Here is a 25,410-nt window from a genome sequence, read left to right on the forward strand (position 1 = left end):
TAAGACACATTTCAAATCTACAACAACCACTATCCTACATATGCATCATTTTGCTTGTGCTCAATTAAAACATTCTTAGAAGCACTTCCTGTTATGGGCCCATATGTTTTTCTTGTAAACTACTCCAACAAGCAATTTTAATTTGATTACATATTTAACTGGAAGAGGAAAACATTTCAGTCTCTGGTTACAGCTTTTAAATGTGAGGATTTACTGCTTTTCTTTCTTTTGATAAACCAAATATCTTTGAGATTTTGACTATTTGAAAAACTATTGTGAGTTTTTTTTCTCTATTTTGTTGCCATAGACTACATTGGTTAATGCAAATTAAATCTACTACTTTCAGTTCTAGTTTTATTATTAAATGAATCGATAATCAATGGGATTCCTCAGGCATTTTTCATAATAATATTGTAGTATATTGTTTTATAGATAACAATTAAGTGACAAATGATAATGAAAATTGTGTTTTTGCACCCCAAGTTTGAGAGCTATACTGTTACTGTACATACTGGTGTTGCTAAAGCATTTACTGTGAAGTTGGTCTTGAAGATTTTCTTTTCCGCGCTCAGCACTTTCTCACAGTGTGGCTGTGAGGGAGTGGAGGGAAGGTTGTTGAATAAGGAGTTTGAGGGGGAGCTTGTGTTCCTTTGTAATGCGGTGCTGAGATAAGAGCTGCATCCACAACGTCAGCCCCTGCTGGAGCCCTGCGGGGGCAACCCTTGTTGACCTGAAACTGTGATCACGCACTCTGTTGCAGCAGATTGATGGCTCGGCATTGTTCACTATTCGTTAGGTCAGTTGTTTCTCTCTGCTGTAAAGACAGTGATAGTCCTGCTACGTTTTGATCTGCGTGCTCCCCCGATCCTGTAATCTACTTCCACTCCCCTGCATGGCGGCCTCTCCTTTGACTGTATGTGCTTTCATCCTTGTGTGCATGTCTTCACACAGTCAGCCCTATCTGTGGGCATGTTGTGTTGAAGTGCTTTCAGAGATAAGACCCTCATTCTAGTGGGATGAAGGGAGTGAAATGACTGAATAGACGCATCCCATCTTCTTCCCTATATCTCTTTTTTTTCTTCTCCTCTCTTATCTTTTGTCCTTTTTCATTTTTACCAGCAGTTTTCTTGTTTCTCTCCCTGAGTGATCTGTAGCAGACGGAGTAAACTGCAGTGCACTTGTGAACTGTGGGAGAGTTTCTGGGTCTACATCACAGTCTTCAGTCTGAGAGTGACAGAGAGTGGATGTCACATTAACACTGGAGCACTCCATCACCTAGCAGCATCTCTGTCTAAGTTTGCCAACAAAGAGAAAGTTTGGGCTATAAAATAACTTTGAAGGAGGAATATGCACTATTCTTCCAGAGAGCTTTTCCTAGACAGATTCATCCAGCGGCCTCCAGTGGTGCGTCTTAGCCAAAAAGTGAGCAAAAAACCTAAATCCCTACATCTGCTCTACAACTTGGAGCACTCACTCTGCAGTTAATAAATCTGTCTTTAAAGCATAAAATAACCTCAAGTAAAACACTGCTGATTTTAATGTTTGGGCTCATTTCTTTCCCCCAAACTAATTCGTACATTATCCATTGCTGCTGTACTTATTTCAGGGTAGTTTTTGAGTTAGACTTCTTATTACGATTTATGAAAGCTTGGTGATGAAGGCTGTTTGAACAATGAGTATTTCGTTCATACGAACCCTTTCAAAATTGCAGCTGTGATTGTATTTAAAATAATGGTTGCTAATGTAATTTACGTTTATCCTGTCTTAAATTTCTCGCTGACACAAAATTCCAGCAACACTTGAGGTATATAAACATTTATCTTCAGAGACTATATGAACAGTATAGCAGTCTGTATAGTGTGTTCGTCACATGCCATGTTTAAGGCACGTATACCAGCTGGGTTACCTCTCTATAGATGCACTTAATCTGTTTATGGTGTCACTGATATCCATGACTTGACAAACCTTGTACCTCTGTACCAGTTTAGGAATATATGCAAATGTCCTATTGTATGTGCTGTTATATTTATTTACCTTTTTAATTCTCATCCTGTTTAAATGTTGATTGCAGTTTGTATGTGATACTTGCTAAAGGCCACAAGACAACATGGGTCTGACATTGAGGCCTTTCTTTGCTCCCATGCCCTCATCTGAAGCATGATCCTCACTATTCTCTGTGTCTGTATTTCTGTCCTCTGCTCTCTCAGTCTCAGGCTTCTCCCCTTTAGCTTATCATCCCTTTGTAGATCACACAGAGCATGCATACTTATCTCCAATGGTGCAAAACACAAACAAACTGCAGCCCCTGCGTGCATGAGGGCCCACTTTATTTCCATCTGTCAAAGGAAGCAGACATGAGGCAGAACCACATGTTGGAGTAACACTGCCCAGACCTGAAGTGTCGTCACTGGGTTTGAGTAGGTGTGGGGTGTTGCTGTTACTCCAGACAGATCAGAGAACGAGCATGAAGATGCAAAAAGACACCTGTGCAGAGGACACATAAGGCACATGAAGGGCTTTCATAGGCCCTCATCCTTCATCTGTATTGATGAGACAAAGAGCAGGAACACAGCATCAAGATAACCCACTGCAGATTAAGTGGTGTGTGCACACAGTTATCACTGCTGTTGTTTGCCAGACAGTGCTTGTCATGATTATGTTTATCTGCACAGTGCTAAAATCCTCTAAAGGTCATTTTGTTAGCTTCGTACAGAGTTGAGTGTTTGTCATCAGGACTGAGATGATACAGAAACCTTTGGCTATACAAAGATACACATAATCTTTGAAAATCCTGTATTTGTATATGTCATCAACTGCATGAACTCATGCTATCTATCCACTATTGGTTTGAATTTTCTCCCTAAATACTGCACACACTAACACACACACACGCACACTAATTTCCCCTTTAGTATATTTGAGAAAATCCTCAGTTTATTTTCAGTGTGTCCAGGGGATCTTGCCATGTTAGCCTTGTTAATCTTGCTGTTCTATCTCTGACAGAAGAACAGAACTCTGAGCTCTTTGCCATCTCGGTGTATTTGTTTTGCTGCGGGCTATTTTGGTTATTCCAATACTTTGCACAATGTAGTGTTACAATAAAGACTTCCTCCACTTCCTCCTGTGTTGTTTTAAATGGATTAAAGTAAACCTCCTGTTGGCTGGGGTAAAGGTCAGATGTTGTATGGATCTATTGAGGTGTTTTGAGGTCACTGCAGTTTAGTCATCATGTTTGTTTTGTCTGTCTTCTGTCTTACTGGATGTCTGTTTAGCCAGTGTAAACCCTGCAGTGCTGCATGAGTGATCAGGAGAATTAAGTCCACATTGCTGCACAGCGTGTCATATACATTTCATTTACGTTTTCTTCATGAAAGCCTCCTTGTACTGTGTAAACTGTAGGTATGACAGAGGAAAACCATGATTAAAATCTTCATCATTTGTGATATGTGTTTGTCTAACCCCAGTGAGCAGAGATCCAACATACCTGCATTATTGCTGGAGTTAAAGCCTTAACTCCTGCAGGCCGACCATCAATCAGCACAGTGCCAGTTAGCGCTGCAGTGGATTAGCGCAGGTTTGACCCCCACCAGGTGTGTGTAACCTGTGTTGCAGTTTCATGATTTTGGCCGAGGTGTCATGTTCCCCTTTGCCTCCCTGTGAGTCTATCTGAGCACAGGCTCACTGTTCCGCACACTATCACCCTGAACCCAAAAAGTCCAATCAGCTTTGATCCCACCCTGCGGCCTCTAGAGGTAAGTGGGGTCTAATCCCCAGAAAGCTTTAGAAAGACACAGAGGAATGCCTGGCACACAGCACACCATTCACCCAGGGATTAGACTGAGAGGAACTCAGCTTCACACAGTCATTTACTCCACTCACCCTGTGTGGTTATATACAGATTTGTGGTGTGTGACTGCATGTATACATCTACATATACTTTGACTCATATGCATCCAGGTTAAACAAAGTAATTACAAAAACTGGAGAAGACTTCCAGAAAGCCAGGTCATATTAGGTTAAATTATAATTACCACCATTTGTTAGTAATAATAGTGGTTTGGCAAACAGCTCTTTGGTTCTTTAGGCCTATGTGAGTTTTTAAAGCAGCAGGAGCTCCAAACAGGCCAAAAGCTGAGGGTTCACTGGTCCAGAAAAAACAAAACAGCGCAAGTGAAACCTGTTTCTAATATATTAAAGAAGTCAATATATAAGATGTTATTAACTTAATATATATTAGTCAATCAGTATACAGCTGATCCCAACACTTGTTTTTCATCCATCTGTATCTCACAGTGTGGAAAGTTACACATTAAATAATCAAATAAATGTTCAGCAGGTTTGACCCTGATGTTTCATTACATCAGAAAAGAACATGTAAAACAACGTCAAGTTACTTATTTGTTTAGTGTATAAGTCAGAATCATTCATTTGTATGTACAAGTCAGAATTTTGAAAACGATAACACAGTATGTTTATACCGTCACGGTATGAGTCCACTGAAAGCTGATAAACCAAATTATTGTATTAGAGCCCAGTGCTAATACAATGCTGACAGTAAAGCCAAATATTACAGCGAAGAACAATTACATTATGGAAATTTTGGCCAGATGCATTTAGCTAGAAATTTGGCTTAATACTTTATTAATTCTCGAAGGAAAGGCTGGGAGCTGAAAACCTGATCCTGCTGCCTTTAATTATAGTTTCCTTTTCTGCAACAGCAGGATTATGTGCGTCTACAACGAACACTGAGCGTAGAGGCAATGTCTGTCAGCACGTCGAGAGGAGGGACGGTAGTATCAGGTGGAAGACTGTGTTATTCAAAGTCACGTCACAGATGCACTGTGTGTGTTTTAACAGGTGCACAGTTACAAAGAAACGTATAATGATGTAAAGACCGATGCTCACATTTGGCTTTACGCTGGTGGTGAAGACATTGAGGCTGTGGTGTGCAGCAGACGCTTCAATCTTATGCTGCACCTCGAGTGTGGAGTGAGTGGTGTTGATCCTGGCGCTCTGCCACTGCTTTGAGAGCTTACCCATATGTAAGTGTTTGTGTGTAAAAGAGTGATGGAGCATCAGTATGTGGATTTCATGTGATCTATTAGAAGACATGTGTGTCTGATGTCACTTCAGTTTATGATTTCTCCTACTCTCCTTTCTGGGAGGATTGTTTGTAAATTGCTCTTCCCTGTGGTTTTCTGAGATGGTGTTGTTTTTCTGACTCAGAGTGTTGTTTTTTAATTAAAGAGAGAATATGAGGTGTCTGAGACCGTGCTCTAGAGTCTACAGTAATATGTATGTGAGCCAGATCCGCAACAAAGGACTTCTTCAGACATGCAGCATGTCGGACGCACAGACACAGCCGGCCTTGCTTTTATCAGCCAGACTTCCACGTCTGCTTTCCTTTCATGCGTGAGCGTATCTGCTATCAGCAAACTTATTACAGTGCTGTGCAGGTATGGTGCAGTATCTTTGTTGTAATACATAGCCAGAGGCTATGAACCCTGAAGAGTTCGGGATGTGTAAAACAAACCAGTTGCTACAACGTGTCATTCAAACACATCTGTAGACAAAAGCATTTTTGGTCATTAAAATAATGCACATATGCATAAGTATCTACTTGAAACAATGTTAACTGGTATATCTTCAGCATATTTACATATACTATATGCTACAGTGAATGCATCAGGATGCTTATAAAAGAAATACAACAAACAAAACAAAACACTCACGGTCAGAAACTACACAGGGTTTCTTTAAACATCTTGCTTTTCAAACCAAGCACTTGATGTGTTGGCATTTATTTTTGATAGTTTTATGAATGTGTATTTTGTTGCTTGTTAGTTGGAATAATCGTATTATTATAATTATTAATATTATTTTGTATTTTGAGTTTGTGAAACTATTTCAGCTATTTGTCATTGCATGACAAATATAATTCCTTCATTGTAATAGTTAGAAAGGACAATGACCTGTTGAAACTGCGACACTCAGATAGAGGAGTTTTTATTCCACAGTTTATGTTTCTACATCATGTTTTTATTGGCAGTCAAGTATATTTACAATGTAGGGGGGAATATCTGATGAGGAGCAGTTGCAAATAAAATTTCTTTTCACAGCCTTTTCTGTCTCAGCCCCATTTAAACAGTGGTCTTTAGCTATTTCAGCCTGTTACATGTTGCATTTTTCACCCTGACAACCCTCTAAGCATAGCCGAATACCTCCACAGTAAAATGATCCAAGCTTATGAAGTCAAGATGGAGATTAGGGTGTTATATGAGATGTCCCAAAGGAAACTGACAAATCAAATGATTTGTTATGCTGGAGGAAACGGACAATGCTCTCTGCGAGAAGCTGAATCATGGGGAAAATTGAAACAATAGTGGAGAAAGTTTTGGCCTGCTTCTTACCACACATGTCTGCTGCTCTCGGTTCATTTATAGCCCTCCAGAGTGAGGCAGGTTTAGGATTTGCTATTGAAGCAGAATATCATCCTAAAGGGAGCTGGAATGCTTGAAGTCTGGCATTTGTGTCTTGGCTCTGCATGGACGAGTCACTATCACTCAGTTATTGTGTTTGAAAGGAGCTTTTGTGTTTGGTTGTCATGGATTCTGGTGCATGGTTGTCAGAGGGGACGCCATTGTTTTTATTGTTTACATGGGTGGTTAAGGAAAAATACCGGTTATTGAAATCCTTCTCTTGCTCTCATGTGTACTCACACACAAATCACACCACAGGAGGGAAATTAAATGTGGCTGGTGTGGCATTAGTCCTCTGAGCATTCAAACCAGCTCTGGACAAATAAACTGTGTGCTGAACTGGATGTGTCCTTCAAACACAGAGGGTGAAGGATTTACTTCCCCAGCATGAAATATAGCAGAGAACACGGTTGAGGATGTTTAGCTGAAGGTTTGTGGATTGGCCTCGGCGCTGTTTGGCTGCAGCTGTGGGCAAAAAGCTGGAGCGCTTGTCAACCTCTGGATGGTAATGAACAGGGTCGGAGTAAAGGGCCTGCTGGAATTCAGCAGCATGTTTTTGCAGAGAGCAGCAGTGTGTAAACTCTATTTCTCCACTGCTGTTCATAGTGTAATTTGATGTTATTCTATTGTTTTGCAGTTAGTGTTTGGATATAATAAACAAGTGGAAAAATTACAATGTAATAACTTATTTTTGTAGATTTGGTCCTCATTGTTTTTGTTGTTATTGTTTATTCAGGACTTATTCATTTAATAGGACTGTATCATAAAAAACACAAGCACATAATCACACAAACCTATTTGGAAGAGAAAAACAAAAAGGGAACAGTAAAATTATTTCACAACTCCTCCATCACCTTTTATAGACTGACTCAAGGTTCACCTACGACCTACTGTACTCACTGCTTTTACCTCCTTCTAAATGAGTTTAGGTAGTCTGAATAAAGTGTCAGTTTGTTAACAACCTGTCTACACCCTTATTGTGTTACTGCCTGTGGTCGATGCTTCATTGGACTTTATTGTTGCTGTGTTCTCAGATCTCGAATCTTTGTTGAGCGCTGTGATGTCACAACGGAGAGAAACGTTGGCCAAGCGTATGAAAATAACATCCAAAATGTAATAAAGTAGAATTATGCTTCAAAAGAAACCAACTGCACTTAATGTTGGTGGGGTTTGGTATTTGTGTCACAAAGCCTTTTAAAGAGCAAACTGTTAACGGCTCACTGCAGCATGCATGATATTTATAGCTGCAGTCAATAGAAATAACTTGCAGTTAATATGTTATAGAACATGCGTGTGTAGACGTCTCGTTCTGGTCCCGGTTGGTTTTAGAGCTCTCGTTTTTTGGCCACATGCGGCAGTGCGATGGGTGAGAAGAGTGTGGTTTAACAACTGTGGTTTGTGTGGAGTTTTTAACAAGGAGAGGTCACAGACGAGAAGGACCCATCCCCACCACATGAAAGCTGCAAAAGAAGACTGTGTGGTTTTATCCAGTCTGTCCTGGTGTGCAGTTGTGCTGTCCTGTTTCAACTCATTTCTCCTGGTGACTGTAGGAGAGACAGAGATTGAGAGACAAGAGGGATAAAGGTTGCACATCACTGGATAAGATGCCAACTGAGTTCATTGAAAAGGACAGTGACGCCAAGGAAAAGTTTACAAAGCAGCTTTTATTCGGGTCAACCAGGGCCGTGAGGCAGGAGCTGGGTTTCATCTGGCTCCTGCGTTATTGTGTCTCTCTTAATAAAACTGAAGGGTGTGAGCTGGATCATCAGCCTCTGCCAAATGCTTTTATTAGACATCTGCTGCTTTCAAGTGGAGGAAATGTTGAAAGGCTGCTGGGTGGATTTGACCACAAACTATCTCAAATCAACACGCTGCAATTTGACAGATGTGACCAGCACTAATTTTAGCTACTTTACACAGACCACAACGTTGTTTGCTTTCATAACACAGAGACAATTGCTTCCTATTTTCATATTCTTAAATTATTTGTACCACTTGGACAGCAACAGACTACAGTTATTTAAATTTTAAAAGTTTTTTATTCTCTCCAGAAAGATTTTCATTGTGTTTTATGACTCTCAGCAGCTAGATGTTCACAGAAAACACCTCACTCCTACACCCCAAAACAAGCAGTTAACAAACAGTGGAGGCAGACCTGTTCCGCTCAGTAATTAGAGGCTGAGGTGGTGAGTGATTGTGAAACAAAGCTCAATTTTCCTGTAATTAGTATCTATGATTGCCTTGCAGGTATTCTCCGCAGTCTGGACCAAGACACTGTGTGGTTGATAGTTATGGGTCTCTCATGATGAAACCTTCTGGAAAATACAATTAGTAGGAAGGGGGGGTGGAGGAAGGGGAGGTTATGGAAGGTGAGTGGTGCCTCCTGTGCAGAGAGGTCTGCCCCACAGCTGTCTGTGCCCAGAGAGGCCAGTCTCCTGTCCCAGAATGCCGAAAAGGAGCACATGTCTTTAAACCAGACAAACACCTCTGTCAGCAGACCACAGTCACCCCACCAGTCAGACCATTCAGCCTGGTGCTGCTCTGTAATTACACACCACTGCCTGCTGGGGAAGGGGCAGGAGGGGCCAGACGGAGATGCAGACCCCGTCACTGCCATCAGCATCACTACAGGCATGTGCTGGAAAAACAGAGAGAGTGAGACAGATAGGGAGAGTGAGTGAGAGAGAAGGTGAGGTAAAGACAGACCTGTCTGGGACAAGGAGGCGGGAGGAGAGGCAGGACACCCTCCTTCTTCCTGTGAAAGATTAGAGGCTGTGTGTGAGCACATCTGGACAGACTGTAGGAGCTGAAAGGACTGATGTGAGAATCTGCAGAGCCAGAGCCAAACTTAAGAAGATCAGTGAAGTAACACTGCTGAGCGCAATTGCAAAAATATTGATACACATATTCTTTTTAGTAATTGTATATTTAACTTTTTTAAACTTGGCGATTGAAACATAAACAAACCCAAATGAAGAGCTCATGGATCGAATCAAATCAAAGGCTAGAATAAACTAAAATATACCACTGGCACACGTACAATAAAGTATTAAAAATTCCCAGAGTGATGCACAACTTTGTTCATGTCAATAGTCCCCATAGTGTCTGTAATTAAATGCATATGCAGGGTTGTTCATGGCACTATGGGGATTACCAGCAAATATGCATTGGTAAAGAGAAAGAAGTATTTCAAATGAAACATTAGGCCACACTCCCAAGTATACTCACAAATTCACACATTTAAAAAAACTTTACTTAAATACTTTTCTGTCACTTATTCTTTATAAATGTGACATTAAAACTGAATCTTTCATCTTTCTCTCTCTTACATGTGCCTGCTATTTATGACCGCTCAACCTAGTTTGGTAAAGTAGTCAAACTAGTTAAAGATAGCTAACTGGAAAGGATGCAAAGAAAAGTGAGAGAGGTGACAGTAATAATTCTACTATGTACTATTTCAATAACAATTTAAATAAAAGTATAATAACTAACTGACAAGTAAAACACACATACGCTTCCTGAGGTGCAGAATCGAGACTAAATCTTTCTTCCCCATTGCTAGTGAGTGCTGGAGGTCTAGCTCTGGAGGGTGTGTACTACCTTACACTGCCTTGGCTTAAGTGTATGTGCTGATTGATGAGGTGAGATGTGTGTGCATGAGGTGAGAACCTCTCTGACCCTGCATGCTCTCACCTCCTAGAGGCTGTAACATGGTTTCACATGCAGCAGGTCTTTCCAACACCTCACCTAGACTTGTAAACCAGAGCAGATGTAGACTGGCTGCCTCACTGCACTTGTTTTCAACTTAACAGTGAGGATTCAGTCGCGCTTAGCTGACCTTTTCCTTGGGGATCAATTATCTGACCAATTGCTACAGCAAGGCTGCACTTCCTTCTCACCTGTAATTGCAGTTGAACCTGTCCAGTGTGTGGGCTGCTCCGCTCTCAGACTGAGAGGTGAGGAGGCTGAGTGCCTATTCCAAAGGAAGGAAATGATGAAGTGTTTCCCACCCTATACGTCAGTCACCTAATAAAAGAAACCTGTGATGCTGGGAAAGCACAGTAAACACTGGGGTTCAGAGGGAGGTTTGGACTGGGCACAACATAGTACTGATGACCAGACTGAGACCTGTCAGCTGAATGGGAGGTGGAAGCTGCTGATGGGTCTGCTTTAATACTCTACTCTGGCCCACCAGTCTGTCTAGAAGAGAGCTAAACACTATCTGTTTCCTCTCCTGGTATCAGTTGAAATACCTCAGTGCAGGCATGGTATATGTTGCATAACGCTGATCTGATAAGTAATGTGCTCCTCTTCCTAAATAGAAACAATTAGATTCTTAGTGTGAATGGTTATCATGTTAATGTCTACATTTGTTTTTACTTAATACAGAAGATGTGCATTGAATAACTATTTTTTGTTGCTTTATAAAACAATGTACAGAAAACATGGCCTACATCTGTGGCCTACATCCAGTAGAGGTCCTTAGGCAAGAACTGCTGGCACTTTCCATGCCTGCCTTTGTACCTTGTCGCTATGGATAGAAGCGTCTTCCAAATGACTAAATGTAAATGTAAATTTGAAAGTACAGTATACAATAACTTAGTTTAGCACCGTTGGTGAGCTGACAAAGAGCAGAATGAAACCCATCACCTCAGTTCGTCTCTTTTGGATTCAGACAAAAGAACCCACTCGCTCAGCAAACATATGTTCTGAGTAGCCTTGTTCAGTCTGACTTGGCTTTTGTTTGAAGAGTAAAGTGTTATCTACGTATATGTGCTTTTATCTGAAGGCAGCCGTCTTCAGTCTGTCTGAGGCAGTGCAGAGACAGAGACAAACGCCTCCCCTGGCTCGTTGTCAGCCTTTGGTCACTAATGATGCTGCAGCGCTGAGCTCAGCTAATTGACCAGACAAAGATGGATCAGGACCATCTTACACTATGCTGCGTCTGCTCGCTGCAGCGTTTGTGTGTTTTGTTGTTTTGATGTTTTCGTTCACAGCTGCTCTCAGACTCTGTACTGTATCTTTCCACAGGAACTTCACTCTTGGACATAACACAGTTAGACTCGAGAAAACACAGACAAAGCTTGAGAGGGAGTGAACCCCCTCTCTCGAAGCTGTCTGCATATATTCAACCCCTCTCTTCTGCATGCATGTATGAGAGGACAACAAATGTTTTGTTAAAGTCTTGCTGCAGAGGCAGAGCACAAATGACCAGCAACTGATGAGCTTCAAGGATCCGACAGTTAGTGCAGCTGAATGTGAGATGTGTGTTTGAAGGCTCTGGTTGGCAGCACTAACTGGGCTCTTAGCTTGAGGGCTCTGGTTTATTTTAACTGGGAGAAAATCTCTGTGAGAATGACCTTGGCCCATTAATAATAGAACCAGTGTGTGTGTGTTTGTCACAAGTGTATTTTCTCTCTCACACACACACACACACATATTGATTTAATAGTAAAATTATGAATTTTGAATGCTTTTGTGGAATCCATTTTGAAAGTGTTGCTCTCTGCTAAACGCGGTCAGTTTCAGGTTTGCACCCTTCGCTTCTGTTCACACTCTGCAATAAAAGTGTCTGGCGTTGGCTCACGTTCACTCTGTTTCTGACTGATGTGTCTGTTGTGTCTGTGCTGCAAAAGAACATGATATAATCTTCTGTGTGCGGGGAAATTAAATGAGACCACATGTAATCACTCAAATCACTGTAAATGCCCATAAAGGCCCATTTATCACCATATGTGAACTGCATTTGGACATGGGCACTGTTTTGATACAGATATGAAGTCTGCTTCAGCTAGTTGGCATCATATATAGAATGAACATTTAAAATATATTAACAAACCTTTATCTGTTTTACTTGAATTATACTGACAAGTCAATGTGTTCTTTTAATATGACAGGCTGTAATGGTCACCCTCAATGTTTGTCTGTAATCTAGCAGTGAATGATGTGAAGCAAAGGAAACACTAGAGAGAAAGTCCTGCCAGTGTTTGTTCTGACGTCCACATGGACAAATGTGTGGCTTGGCAAACATGTTTTCTATATTTTGGCAGGCAGCTTCATAGGTCTGTCTGCTACATGTTTAGAAAGAATGTATGTTGTAAGATCTCCCCTCGATTTCTATCCGTAAAAAACTTTAATTTTGATAAGTTCAGTCTGAAATACGTAACTGTTCTTCGAAATCTGATTTGCTTTTTATTCCTTCAAGATTCAAAAATCTTTATTCAACCCAAGGGGAAATTTCTTAAGAGTCCTCATATTATCATCTTATATGTCGTCATGAGGGTCATCTTTCACGCACACACTCTCATTACAAAATAGAAAAAGATAACCTTCTCTCCATGACCTTTGCTCATATCTTTCTGCTTTTTCTATGAGATAGAGAGAGAGAGAAGCAGAACGAGAGAGAGCTGATGTCAGGATGGGCACTAGCCCCTATGAACTCTCTGCAGGGGTATTTCTCTAATGAAGAGCTCTGACTCAGTCGCTGATTAGGGCCCAGTGCAACATGGGGCCAAGGGGTCAAATACATTCACACATTTCTTTGACCCCCCAACTGGGGCAATTAGCCAACTGAGAAAAAAGAGTGGTGACAATGAACCGTGTCCACTGGGAGCATTCATTTACTCTGCTGATGTTTTTATTGGATGAGTTGGTGATAGATCACACTTTAAGCATCCAACTCAGCCTCTTTCTTCTGGGCTCAACCTGCATGCACACATCACAGGAGTGTGTAGTGGACAGACACTATTAGAGGAGGAGATACAGACCAAAGCCCTGCAGGATTTGAAATGTGTTGTTTCAATACAGGAGCAGTGCGTGTGTGTGTGTGTGTGTGTGTGTGTAGGACAGTTGTCCATGTGCCAAAGCCAGCTTATGCTTCATACAATAGCTTGAGTGTAGGTGAGGGGATATCTTGGCGCTTGAAAGTTCTTTACTCTACTTGGATAAAGCTTGCTGTTGGGAGGGGTGAGAGCTAGATTTCCTATCCATAACCCCCTTTGAAACTAAATGCGGCCATGTACATAAGCCAAGCTCTAGAGAAAATGTCCTTGGTGTGTACATGTACACACACCTCTCTTTGTCTCCACAGTCTTCCCTATATAAAATCAAGTGAGGTATAGACACGCAAAAAACGTGCATAGATTTTATTTTGTTATTAAATTAAGTTTCTGCAGTCCAGAGCATCCTGCCATGACATTTCAGTCTCAGGTCTTACATGGTTTAAATCCATCTACACTTGTAATCCTCTGAGAAAAACCCAGAAATCATGAGCACAGAGGTTGAAGAAGGATAATTATTGGAGCAGTCTCAATTTACCCTAAACCATGTGTTCTGTGTAGGTTTCATACTCTCACTCTCCTCCCTCATTGGGTAATCGCTCTACCCGTTATGCTTTCCTGTCTTAAGTTCCCAAACGTTTATTTTACTTCATGACAATAAGCTCCCCGTTTTTTCTTTCTGGGGTCTGCAGTGGATAGAGACAGATCATGACGTCTGATGTTACAATAATTGAGGCTGTTGAGAAAGAATATCGTTCTCCTGCTCCAGCACGGTGCTGCAGGTGCTGTTTCATGGCTTCTTTTAGTATAGCACTTGGCGTTGACTGTTGCTGTTGGCCACCGAATGGAAAGACGTGCTTCCTGATGGCTAATGAGGTGCTGAACCCAGCCTCTTGTTTGTATCAGGAGCACCTGGGCCAACCCCAGCCAGACCAGGCCAGACAAAGCAGCCAGTCTAGCCACAAAGGGCTGCCCATTCAAAACATCCACAAATCCAGGGACACAAACACCCACACTTCATAAAATGAAGGCAAGACAGAATGAGAGCTGAGACTGTTCTCTCTGCACAAGGAAACCATTGTTTGTCTTTACACACCCTCTCACTCAGGATTTGTGATTTTATATTCCATAAAGAAACAAAGTGAAACAAAAGCAACTTGGCCAAGATACTTGCTGCTTGTCTCTTGAAAATGTAACAGACAGAAACACTAACTTGTGATTTCTGCATTGGTCTGTTGTGTCATCTTGTAATGCTAAGACGCCCACGTGGAAGATAGCACAGACAGAAACAACATAGGAATGATTTTGTGTTGTCTTTGATTAGTGAGTCATTTGTTTTTCTTACATCAGAAAATGTTCAAATTACATCTTACTCAAAGATATTAGGTTTGTGCCAATTCTTGGTGGGGATTTCCACTATTTGACTCCCATCCTGTGTATTAGTAGTAGAAAAACTTCCAAATCTAAAGCTCAATCTAAATATTACCTTTCACAGGTGAAGAAATCACTATGACCTGAAATTTGAAACATCACGCCACAGTAATTACATTTATTTGTCTTCTGTTACAGATGCAGGGAACCAGCTTGCTGCTCAGGAGGCAATAAGGAAACCATCAACGCTACGCCGGCCACCTGCACGCACAGGAGAGCCCATCTCCAGTAATACCCGTGAACTGTTACTAATTGAACTACAACACAATGGCAGCGGTATACCACACGCTTAAGTGTCTGTTTCCTGAAGATAAGATGTTCTCATTTTCAGATTGTCTCAACTGCAGCCGAATCACAGCTTTGAGTGACAGGCTGAATTTACTGGAGGCGAAGGTACGGCCTATGTCTGAGTCTCTACCAAATGTGATAGACACAAATTAAACAAGCATATTTTTTAATTGCCCAGAGTTCTTTTATTTCTTCCTGTGCCAGGTCCAGTCACTCACTGCCCCAGCCTCCACATCACATCGCCACCTTCAGGTTAAAGGAGGAACTGTCCCAGAGGCCTCATTACTGAAGGGGGCCATGCCTGCCCAGGGAGCTCCTGGTGAGCAGGGACCTGCAGGTAGGTATATCACACTGTCAGGTATAAACTCACAAAATACTGCTCATTTCTATTAAGTAGTGTCAAGGCTCTTGTGTTTTGCTAATTGCGTTAGAAATCATGCCTTGGGTTAGGGTTTTTCCTGACCCCTACCTGCTCACTCCAACTCACATCCTATTTCCTCCACTGCGCATACACTCATTTCCTTTAGCAAAAGTAATGGACCAGTTGTGCTGCTTATTGTCAGTGCTTTGTGGCTGTGTGAAAAGCAAACACTTGAGAGAATTAAAGTTATTTTATTCACTGGAATTGAGCCCAGGACAGCTAAAAACCTAGAGTTCACTTACCCTGCTGCACTGTCAGGAGAAATTTCATAAGTGTTGTTGGAAGTTTGGACATTTCCACTGAAAAGAGACGCATTCTCCCATTCACTACTACATCTATAATAAGCATTCAGTTCACAATAGTGGGAATTAACTTGAGACATTTATCTAGCTTTGTTTTCCCTCATAGCTGACAGGTGCAGAGACCCAGTATTGGACCAATTATACACTGCATTGTGGGTTTGTTAAGAGGTGTACAGGACATGACATGCTAGTTCTTTTCTGTCTATTGTGTAATTTTCAAGACACTATATTATGGATAGGGCTTATATCTGCACACACCAATCGAGATTTAAAAGACTGTCACACTCACAGCAATACTGCAAGGTTATGAAATAGGAAAAATAGGAAAAGAGAAAAAAGACTGAATAAAATGTTGCAATATGCAAAAGGAAATGCTCAGATTCAGCCTGCGTGTTGCATCTGTATAGCGTGTGTGTAGCGTCTGTTTTGCTTTGCCACTGGGGGGAGACAAAATCTGAAATTTCCTGTACTCGTACAGTCGTACACAAGTAGAACTCCCAGAGGCCTGAAAAAGTAAATGTGGTGTAAAATTGGTGGAGTTTTTCTTTATTTGTTGGACAGAAAGTAGAACAGCACTCACTCTGTGCCATTTATCTTATTTATTATTATTCGTAAAACATTCAATTATATCATCTTTGAACTTTTATTACAGGTCCTCGGGGTGAAAAGGGCAGAGATGGACTCCCTGGCAGAGATGGTAAATTGCAATTACACCTGCTTTTAGAGCATAAAAACCTATTTATTATGTTAATTGGTTAAGGCTTTGTGATTACTCACACCTGTTTCCTTCCCTTAGGGAAGCCAGGGTCTCACGGGCTGCCAGGTCCTAGTGGGCCTCGGGGGGAGGCTGGGGTAAGGGGACCATCTGGAGCTCCTGGATCTAAAGGATCCCCAGGACCAGCAGGTAAGAGAGGACTAGAAGTAGAAATACACACAGTTCACTCTTAGCAGACTGAATCTAAGTTGCCTAAGATGATGACACAGTTGGTCAACATGTTGTAAAAGTGCGTGTGTGTCATTGAATGCGATGGAGGGTATAGCTGGATTTTATAGTACGGGACAGTATTGATTGAAGACGTGTTAAAAGAAGAAGAAAGAAAAATCTGTGATAAGAGATTCACCTATAACGTTAGGCTCCACAGTGTTTGTCTTTCTCTTGAATCACTCGGTCAACCCACTGTGTTTAGGCATTCAGTTGGTTGGCTATTAAAATCTAATTTCTGCATTTCTACTACTACATATAAACTCCCCAACATGTGCTGCTGCTTATGGTCACCGTCCAGAACTAAAACAGAGGCATAAATCAGTTTTATATATTCAGAGCTCACTGCCTATGTACAAATAATAAATGACCTGTTGGATAAAAGTAAATCCACAGGCAACTGTGACCTGAATGATAATAAAGTAAATGGTAGTGTACGTTTTTCACAACATCTGCTCTCACTACAGGCTGTTATTCCTCTGCTCTCTGGATCATGAAGGGAGTGCCTCTCCTTTCAGTCTAACATATGACCCCTGCTCTGTGCCTGCTGCTGGGTAAAGACGAGATTTAGAGCTAAAGTTAAACTACAAACCCACTTTCCAAGAAGCGCCATGTGACTTCAATCTGAAATGAACATGATCTATATATACACAAATCCCAGGTCCTTATGATTTCCATATGCCCGTAGTGTTATTGTTTTTTCTATCTCCATTACTTCATAAGTACCCTAAACCAGGCATACGTCTTGCATTTAAAGCTAAGTTTTCCTTATTGTGCTGATTTTTCCAGTTTAAAGTGAAAGATAAACACAGGACTAGAATGTGTCCAGTGTAATAAAAAATATTGGCAGCTGTTTTTTTAAGACAGAGGTTATGGGAAAGATAGGAAAAAAGTGAACTTTTGATATTAGAAGAAGTGACACAGGACATTACGATGAGTCGTGATAAGTTACTGGAGAGTTGTAGTAAAAACTGTGACTCATATTTTGACAGGTCCCTGCTCTAGGGAGCCATTATCCTGTACGGAAAAAAAAAACAATTACCCAACAATGTCACATTGCATTTAAAAGGCCACATTGACTGGCCATTTGAACCAGTGTGTCGCAGGTTACAGTCTTCCTGAAGCAGTCAAAACACAGCCGGTTGCGCTGCAGTGTTTACCAAGTCTAAGTGAAAGCGGCCTGCAGAGGTGTCAAATCAAAGCTGTAATAACATTACCCAGCAAAGCAATAATTAGTGGACTTCTATCGTCAGGTGCATCAGTACATAAACAGAGAGGTCATGAGTCTTGGTCTGTCGGAGGGCAAGAGGTGGCGATTAGAGCATCATTACCTCAGGAGAGTCCAAACACGGAGGTCACATGTGGTTGTGTGGGTGCTTTTTTTTTCACCTTCAAAAAATGTCTGAAAGAGGAGGAGGGACGCTTTAACTTATCAGCCCATATAGACCAACTGCAGGCTGTTACTGAGACGCACATGTACAAAAGCTAGGTGAGTTTAATTTAGTACGAACCTGTGCCAGTAACACTTTGCAGACTTTAATGGTGTTTATTTGAGTTTTCCCATGCCCCTGAGTGCATTCCCAGTACTGGGTCATTAAAGACCCTCCTGACAGAAACAAAGTTGACCAGTTCATACACTCCTCTATTGGCCAGCTGCTGATTTTACATGCAATTACATGGATATAAAGGAACACACAGTCACCCTGCACCATTGTGTACTTGATTTAATGTATTTCACCTCTGGCCTTTGTCATAGATTTTCCTCCTCTCATAACCCACAGACATTTTACATTACCAGTCTGCCGTAGAGAGTTTCTGTTTTGCTATAACATGTTTCTGAAGTACAGTATATCTGTCACCACAGTGATGTTTCTGTCCTCCCTCCTCTTAGGCCCCCGTGGACCACCAGGAATCCCAGGAGAGAGGGGCCTACCAGGACCACCTGGTCCTCCAGGTCCCCCAGCGCCAGCCAGTGCCCACATCCCAGAACCAGACCACAGTAAGACAGACGTTAAAAGTTGAAAGTATTAATTGTATTTGTTATGCATGCAGGTTTCAAAAGAGAACTCCATCAACTTGCATTGCACTATTTTTTGCCAGACTCTGAATGAACTTGAAAAAGGTTAATCCACACATTACTCTTCCCTGTCATAACCAGGCAGCTGTGTTATTCACAGTGCAGTTGTGTCTGGATAATGTTGGTAGCCTTGAGCTGCAAACCTCAAGTAAAGATGAGGAGTGGGCTACAATAATCTGGTAAACCCACTGTTCTAGCTCCATATTTCCAGATTTGTCACACAGCTCTGAGCTACAAAACACTTTTATACAATGTTTTCATATGTTACTTTACCGTAATGTCGTGCAAAACCTCTAAACAGACCTTAATGTATAAATCCCCTTGGTTTGCTATACATTATATTTTTTTGGGTTTATAAAAATTGAACAACCGCTATGGTGCAGCTCATGAATTCTCACACCTGGTTTTTATGGACCTGGAACTCTCTCAAAGGTCAGAAATCCAGATGCAGAGTACATCCATGTCAGACAACCACTTCACCACCTCCACTTTGCAGGAAGAGGTTTCTTTCGGGGCCGTATCAGACACTGTGACCTCATGTTCAAACAACATCAGGTTGCCTTGAACCCAGCATACTTACATGTGCTCAAACTCAATCCAAGCTTTTGTTTTCTGTTAGCATGAAGTAGGTATTACAGATGTCCTGCTTGATACTTCAAACTGGATATTCGTGTTTCTTTAGCTGTCTCACGGACATGTTCTCTCCTGCTGCGCGTGAGCTCTCAAGTTTTAGGACTAATGATAAACAAAAGAAACAGAGAGAATGAGAAACAGACAGGATGACGGTAATCCTTTCACTGCTACTTGCTCGGTATTGTCTACCAGCCAAGTAGAACCGAATCAAAGAGTATTAAATGGAGGCAGAGAAGGCCTGAGATTGACACAGTCTTCACATGCTGGGATGAGAACCTGTCCACCACTGATGTCACTCAACAGCTTCCAGATGTAGGCCACTCAGACAGCTCAGAGGGAGTGTGAGAGACAGATGGGGCCTGCACCAACTTTTTCAAGGTCAATGCATCGGTGGATTTTTATATGTGGATTCAGTGGTAAAACAAAGTATGCAGCACACAGATTTGTAAGCTATGGGTTCCTGTGTGGAGAAAGCTGTGGGTAGGTTGAGGTTGGCGATGATGATGATTTCCGAGGTTGCGAGCCATTTCTTGCACATCAAAGTAACAGTAGGGAACATAAGGGCAGAGTGGAGGGTGTGGTGGGGGTGGTGGGGTTGGGGGGTTCTGTGCTGAGTTTCCTTTGGAAAACACTAGCTTATTTGGCTTTTGCGTCTGCATCAGGAGTTTGGAATTCCCTTTTCCAGAACAGGAGAGTTCCTAAACTGGCTGCAGCCAAAGCGTTTAGAAGTAGAGGATGGCTCAGTCGTTTGAAAGTATGATCTCAGTATTTGTGAGTGGTCCCACACCGCATCGTGTCACGCTAAGCCACATTTCCCAGTGTGTACTACTGAAAAGAGCGTGTAGTAATAGACACAGACAGAGATGAGCGATCCCGTTTTGGATGTCGTCTCTGATCCTGATCTATTGGTGGTGCGCAGCGATCTGGCAGCTGGAGGATGTTTCTGGCTGTCAGGCCTCCTTCACCTCCTCCGCCCTGCATCTCCTGACGTCTCATGCTGTGACTGGATCTGTGTTTCCTGTCAGTATAAAATTGCCACACACTTCCTCTATAACTCACACGTTCACCACCCTCTTCCTCACCGTCCCTGTAGACTCAATCAACATCCAGTTGGCGTTGTTACACAGTGACATTTCTTTTGCAATATTATATCACTTTTAATGTATCTGAAACTTAGATTTACTGCTGACAATGTCTGGGCACATTTCTAGTGTAGTTTACTCCCTGCTGAAGTCATTAGGTGAAGTTTGAGTTTGTTGGAAGACACTGCCCTCTACAGGTAACTGCAATTTGACAGGGAGCTAAGTAAAGCATCACACGGCTGACGTTAGTGTGCGAGAAGTTCATATTTACAGGTCCCTCACTACTGGGAGAGAATCATTTAATTGATGGAGCTTGTGGATCTTTCAGTCTCAGTGATGTATGAAGACACATCAAATCACCAATAACTGATAAAATATTGCATACAGTACATAACACATTAAAAGACAGATTGTTGTAATTAAGTTGTAATTTGAATTTGTGTCAGACATGTAAATATTGCATTACTTACTATTACTATTAATATAAAGGTATGACAGACTTAGTTGTTGTCACTGAGAGTAGCTTCTACATTCCATTAAACATAAACATTTTATTTCAACTCCAGATCGTGGAAAAGACCCCTTATTTACCAACACTTTCCATGACTCACGGGGGTTACCTGTTCCTGGACCTCAGGGTCCACCCGGGCCCATCGGTGAGTGTTTCTCAGTTTTTATCCTCGACAGCACACAGGGTGTTTGAAATGTTTGTCCGTACACTCAAAGATCCTAAAATTGTATGCGCACAGTTTTTGGGAGATAGTTTTCGAACACACGTTAGTGAATTCAAATTTTCCACGCACTGACAACTAGTGTTAAACTAGTCATAAACCTCAATGGGTACTGTGCACATGTCTTGCTGACTTTTTCAGTTAAATACCAGCTCCACTCAGACAGTGCAGATGCTTCTAACATGTATTTCTTTATCTGATACACAGGTCCACCAGGTCCTAAAGGCCCGGCAGGACCTTCTGGCCCACCAGGACAGACTGTAAGTTTGCTGTTTAGCATCACTGTTTATGTCTGACTTGCTCCACCAATATATCTTTGTCATTTTTAATTTCCTTTCTGACTCAAAACAGGGGAAACCTGGAGCTCCTGGAACACAGGGCCCTGTGGGGCCAAAGGGGGAACGTGGAGAGAGAGTGAGTACACTCAGAGCTTGAAAATCAACTAAATACGCTTAAACAAAACTCTCTGAAATATGTCTTTGGTTTTTCAGGGTCCTTTAGGTTACCCAGGAGAGAGAGGCTTCAGAGGCGAGCCGGTAAGCCACGTCCACCCTGGTGCCATGAGGTTTGTGGCATGAGTGAATGAGCGTACAGAGGGAAACATCAACACATGTCACAGCTGGTTATGTTACTGTAAACTACACTAACCAGCACCCCGACAAACCTCACTGACCAGTGACAACACAAACTCAGACAGAATAAGCGCTTTCTGCTGGAGTAAACTCCTGCACTGTTCTTGTAAATGTTTTGAATTCAGATTCATTTTCTCCTGTTGTTAATGTTTCTTCACAGGGAGCACCAGGACCCAAAGGAGAGCCAGGGGAGAAGGGCTTACCGGTAAGGAAGTAGCTGGTGTTAGTGCACAGTTTGCATGGTTACACAGGGTCTGGAAGGGGCAGGGGGTTGTGTTTGGTTGTAAGATTTAAAAAAGTTTAAGATTCATTCGTTGAGCATTTTAATGTTTCACGTGTCTGTCTAACCCTTACTCTTACTTTTCTTTTACTTTTCTTTTTTCTTTTCTTAGAGCAATCTAAATGTAAGACATTTTTATTTATGCCACCATGTGTTCACTTTTCAATAAATCTATTCAGTTACCTAAAATACCTCTTAACCATCATCTACATCTCAGGTTATGGTTATGATATTTTTACAATCACCATGTTTAAAGCTGTGTTTGGCCACAGAGTTGTATTCAATTGCACATCTTCTCTCTGTTGATGCCTGTCAAAGTGTCTGTTTTTTTTCTATGTTTGAATACATATGATTTACCTGTTGATCTGATGGGTTTTGTGTGTGAAACCTTTTGGTTTTTCGCTGTTGTTGTTTTTGTTGGTCCTTGGGGTGTGCTCTGGACTGCTGTCCCCTGTCACAACACTGTCCTCTTGACCCTAGAGCTATCTGACTCCCTCTGCAAGCTACTGTCATCATGGCTACCTCTCACAGTCATCTTTTCAGCATCTGACTTTGGCATATACATAGAAATACGATAAACAGTGTCAATCTTGGAACAATGCCATGCACCAGCTTGAGATATAACAAAATTATTTTAGCAATTAATTATAATTTTAACTATTTTTTAACACAGCTACATCTAATCATGATATTTCAATGAATATTTCTACTTTTTATTGAATCACAAGGAAAATGAATAAGATGTGTATGCCAAATCCCTCCATATGTGTAAGTGAGGGCTTAGAGTTGTTGTGCTCTGATGAGAGTGGAGTGGATACAGCTATCCTCTTTCATCTGACAATGCATGATTTTGTCTGCACCATAGTTGGAAAGTACAACTAAAGAATGTCTCTAATAAGTAGAATAACACATTGCCACTAAAACAGAAACAAGGCAAAGTAGTTTCAAGTTATTTATCTGTTAGGTCTTACCAACATGAACATCTGTATCGAATCTATAGACTATCCAACCGATTGTTGTCAAGATATTTCACTGAAAACCAAAAGTGTCAACGTCTTTGTTGTACTACATCAGTGTCAGTCAGGCTCATAGTCTTTGCAGCGTGAGTGTCTGCATCATGGCTATCACATCAGTAGTCAATGACATATTTCAGTGTTGGACCAACTAGTAAACTGACATTGTAATACTGCTAGCGCGGCTAAAATTAAAATGTAGTCATCAGTCGTATGACTTGATAAAACTTTGCCTTTTTTCTTCAAACATAGCGTCCCTGGCTTGTCTTCCTAATCACATCATTTGATAGTGGGAATCACTCACCTGGGCACCAACAGCTTCAGCTACTCTCTGCATGCCTTCAGTTGAAATGGTATTGCTTTCAGCTGTCTCTCTCTCTGCTTCTCTTCATCTAATACTTGTTTTAGACGTGATTCATGAAGCCACTGCATTATACGTCAACAAAATACAAATCCAATTTCAGTGTAGCTTTATACTGGCTTCATTCTGTCAGATATTGATAGGTAACTTCTGTGGCCGCAGCGACAAGAATGAGCGCTGTGGTGCTGAAAATATTTGCCTGGCTTGTCTGCTACTGAACAAAAGAAGTGTAATAGGCATGATCAAATCTGAATCCTGGGAAAGTGTAATTCAGCTGTGTAATGTCACCGACATGACTGGTCTGTAATGTGCATGCTGATGTAGCCCAGCCCAGCATGGCAGAAACTGACTTCATGTAGCAGCATGACCAGAGAATGAGGGAGAAACGGAGAAATACTGGGAACAGAGAATGTCTGAGAGTGCTGGGCAGATATGTGGACTGTTTTAACCTTCTAACTGCTAAACTGTATTGAGAAAAATGACTTGCATCTTGGCGAACAGTTCTGTGGCTTGTGCTCTTTACCTTGACGGCTGTATCTATCTTCACAGGGGGACGGAATACATCAGATCAGAGAGGCGCTGAAGATCTTAGCCGAGAGGGTTTTAATCCTTGAGACTATGATCGGTATTCATGGTGAGTAGGAGGCCTGAGGCAGGGTCAGCTTTAGGCAGGGGTCAAAGCTTGGGGGGCTCAAAACTCCCATCATACCTCAGTCCTGGGACAGGGAGTGGGAACAGTTGTGAGCAGCCCCAGGACCCGTGCTGGCTTTTCCACCCCCCTCACACAGTGCCCCTGTCACTGCTCTCTGATAGGACGTTAGCTTGCAGATGTTCCACGACTTGCAGGCAGACCTTGAGCTTCTGGCTCGCAGGGTGACCTTGCTGGAGGCTATCATCTGGCCAGGTAACACTGAGACATCCTCACCCACTGCTCTGCTGGCCCTCACTGACCGTTTTACCAACATCTAGGAAATGTTGATTAGGCATCACTTGTTAATTAAGTGCTGAATATTGAACTAGTTTTTAGAAATGTGTTCTTATGTATGAATTATTTTGGTTGTGGCGATTCTAAAGTAGGATGGCAGCACACTTTCCTAAAAGAACCTAAAATCCTATTTACTCAGTTTCTCACCATGAGAGATGTGTTTCTCATATAATGGGCGATAAGGTTTTAACACTTATACACTGATATTCTACATGGGAGATTTCTCTATTTGTGCATTTTCTTTGCTTTTCCAATGGGCTTGAAATGGATGGAGCAAAGACAGAAAAGATATTATCACATACTTTCAAGATTCAGCCGTATTCAAATCTAAACACCAGACTATTTGTTTTAATCAAATCTGATTAAACACACACAGACCTGCTCCAGCACAATAGCAGAGCATGTTGATGTTAAACTCCAAATAAACATAACTCTTTTTATTTATTTTTATTTTCTTTTTATTGTTTTTAACCTTAACTTTGTTATTTAGCCATGAATGTTACAAAGAAACCAAGTTCTAGTTTTCAGGGGCTTTAATCTTATACACTGGTTGTGCTTTGCAGATTGCTGTTTATCTGCAGATGCATGTTAGTCTAGCAAGTAGTGCTGCAATAATTAGTTGGGAAAATAATTAATCAAATGAAAATTTGATCACTGATTGTTTAAGTCATTTATCAAACAATTATGCCAAACTGTCGTCTTATTAAATACTTTGTTTGTGCCAGTAAGTTGTGTTTTTTTTACAGCTAAGACAATTAATCTATTGTACATGTACTGAAAATGATTGTTGCAGCCCTACTAGCTAGACACACTTTCTTTAGAGCAGGATCAAACAAAGAAGGCACTGAGAAGTCCTTTGAACATCCTCAGTTTATTAATAATTTCAATGTTAAAAGTAAGCAACAGGTGTCTCCGATCGAAAAAACATCCCACT

The 25,410-nt window shown here is 41.5% G+C and overlaps 1 protein-coding gene across 2 annotated transcripts in view; it reads left to right on the forward strand.

The window, feature by feature from the left end:
• The window catches only part of emid1 (EMI domain containing 1), a 45,482-nt gene that overhangs the window by 19,272 nt on the left and 800 nt on the right, over positions 1-25,410 (forward strand). The window contains exons 4-15 of one of the 2 annotated variants that reach the window (XM_026343925.1): positions 14,828-14,917; positions 15,021-15,082; positions 15,182-15,314; positions 16,353-16,397; positions 16,497-16,604; positions 18,574-18,681; positions 21,041-21,130; positions 21,413-21,465; positions 21,557-21,619; positions 21,697-21,741; positions 21,998-22,042; positions 24,041-24,125. In XM_026343925.1, the coding sequence (XP_026199710.1) occupies positions 14,828-14,917; positions 15,021-15,082; positions 15,182-15,314; positions 16,353-16,397; positions 16,497-16,604; positions 18,574-18,681; positions 21,041-21,130; positions 21,413-21,465; positions 21,557-21,619; positions 21,697-21,741; positions 21,998-22,042; positions 24,041-24,125 (927 nt within the window). Of the gene's footprint in view, positions 1-14,827; positions 14,918-15,020; positions 15,083-15,181; positions 15,315-16,352; positions 16,398-16,496; positions 16,605-18,573; positions 18,682-21,040; positions 21,131-21,412; positions 21,466-21,556; positions 21,620-21,696; positions 21,742-21,997; positions 22,043-24,040; positions 24,126-24,304; positions 24,396-25,410 lie in introns of both variants that reach the window. The other variant, XM_026343924.1, reaches the window with a different exon arrangement.

This window comes from Anabas testudineus, chromosome 9, assembly GCF_900324465.2.
Source record: "Anabas testudineus chromosome 9, fAnaTes1.2, whole genome shotgun sequence".
Taxonomy (NCBI): Eukaryota; Metazoa; Chordata; class Actinopteri; order Anabantiformes; family Anabantidae; genus Anabas; species Anabas testudineus.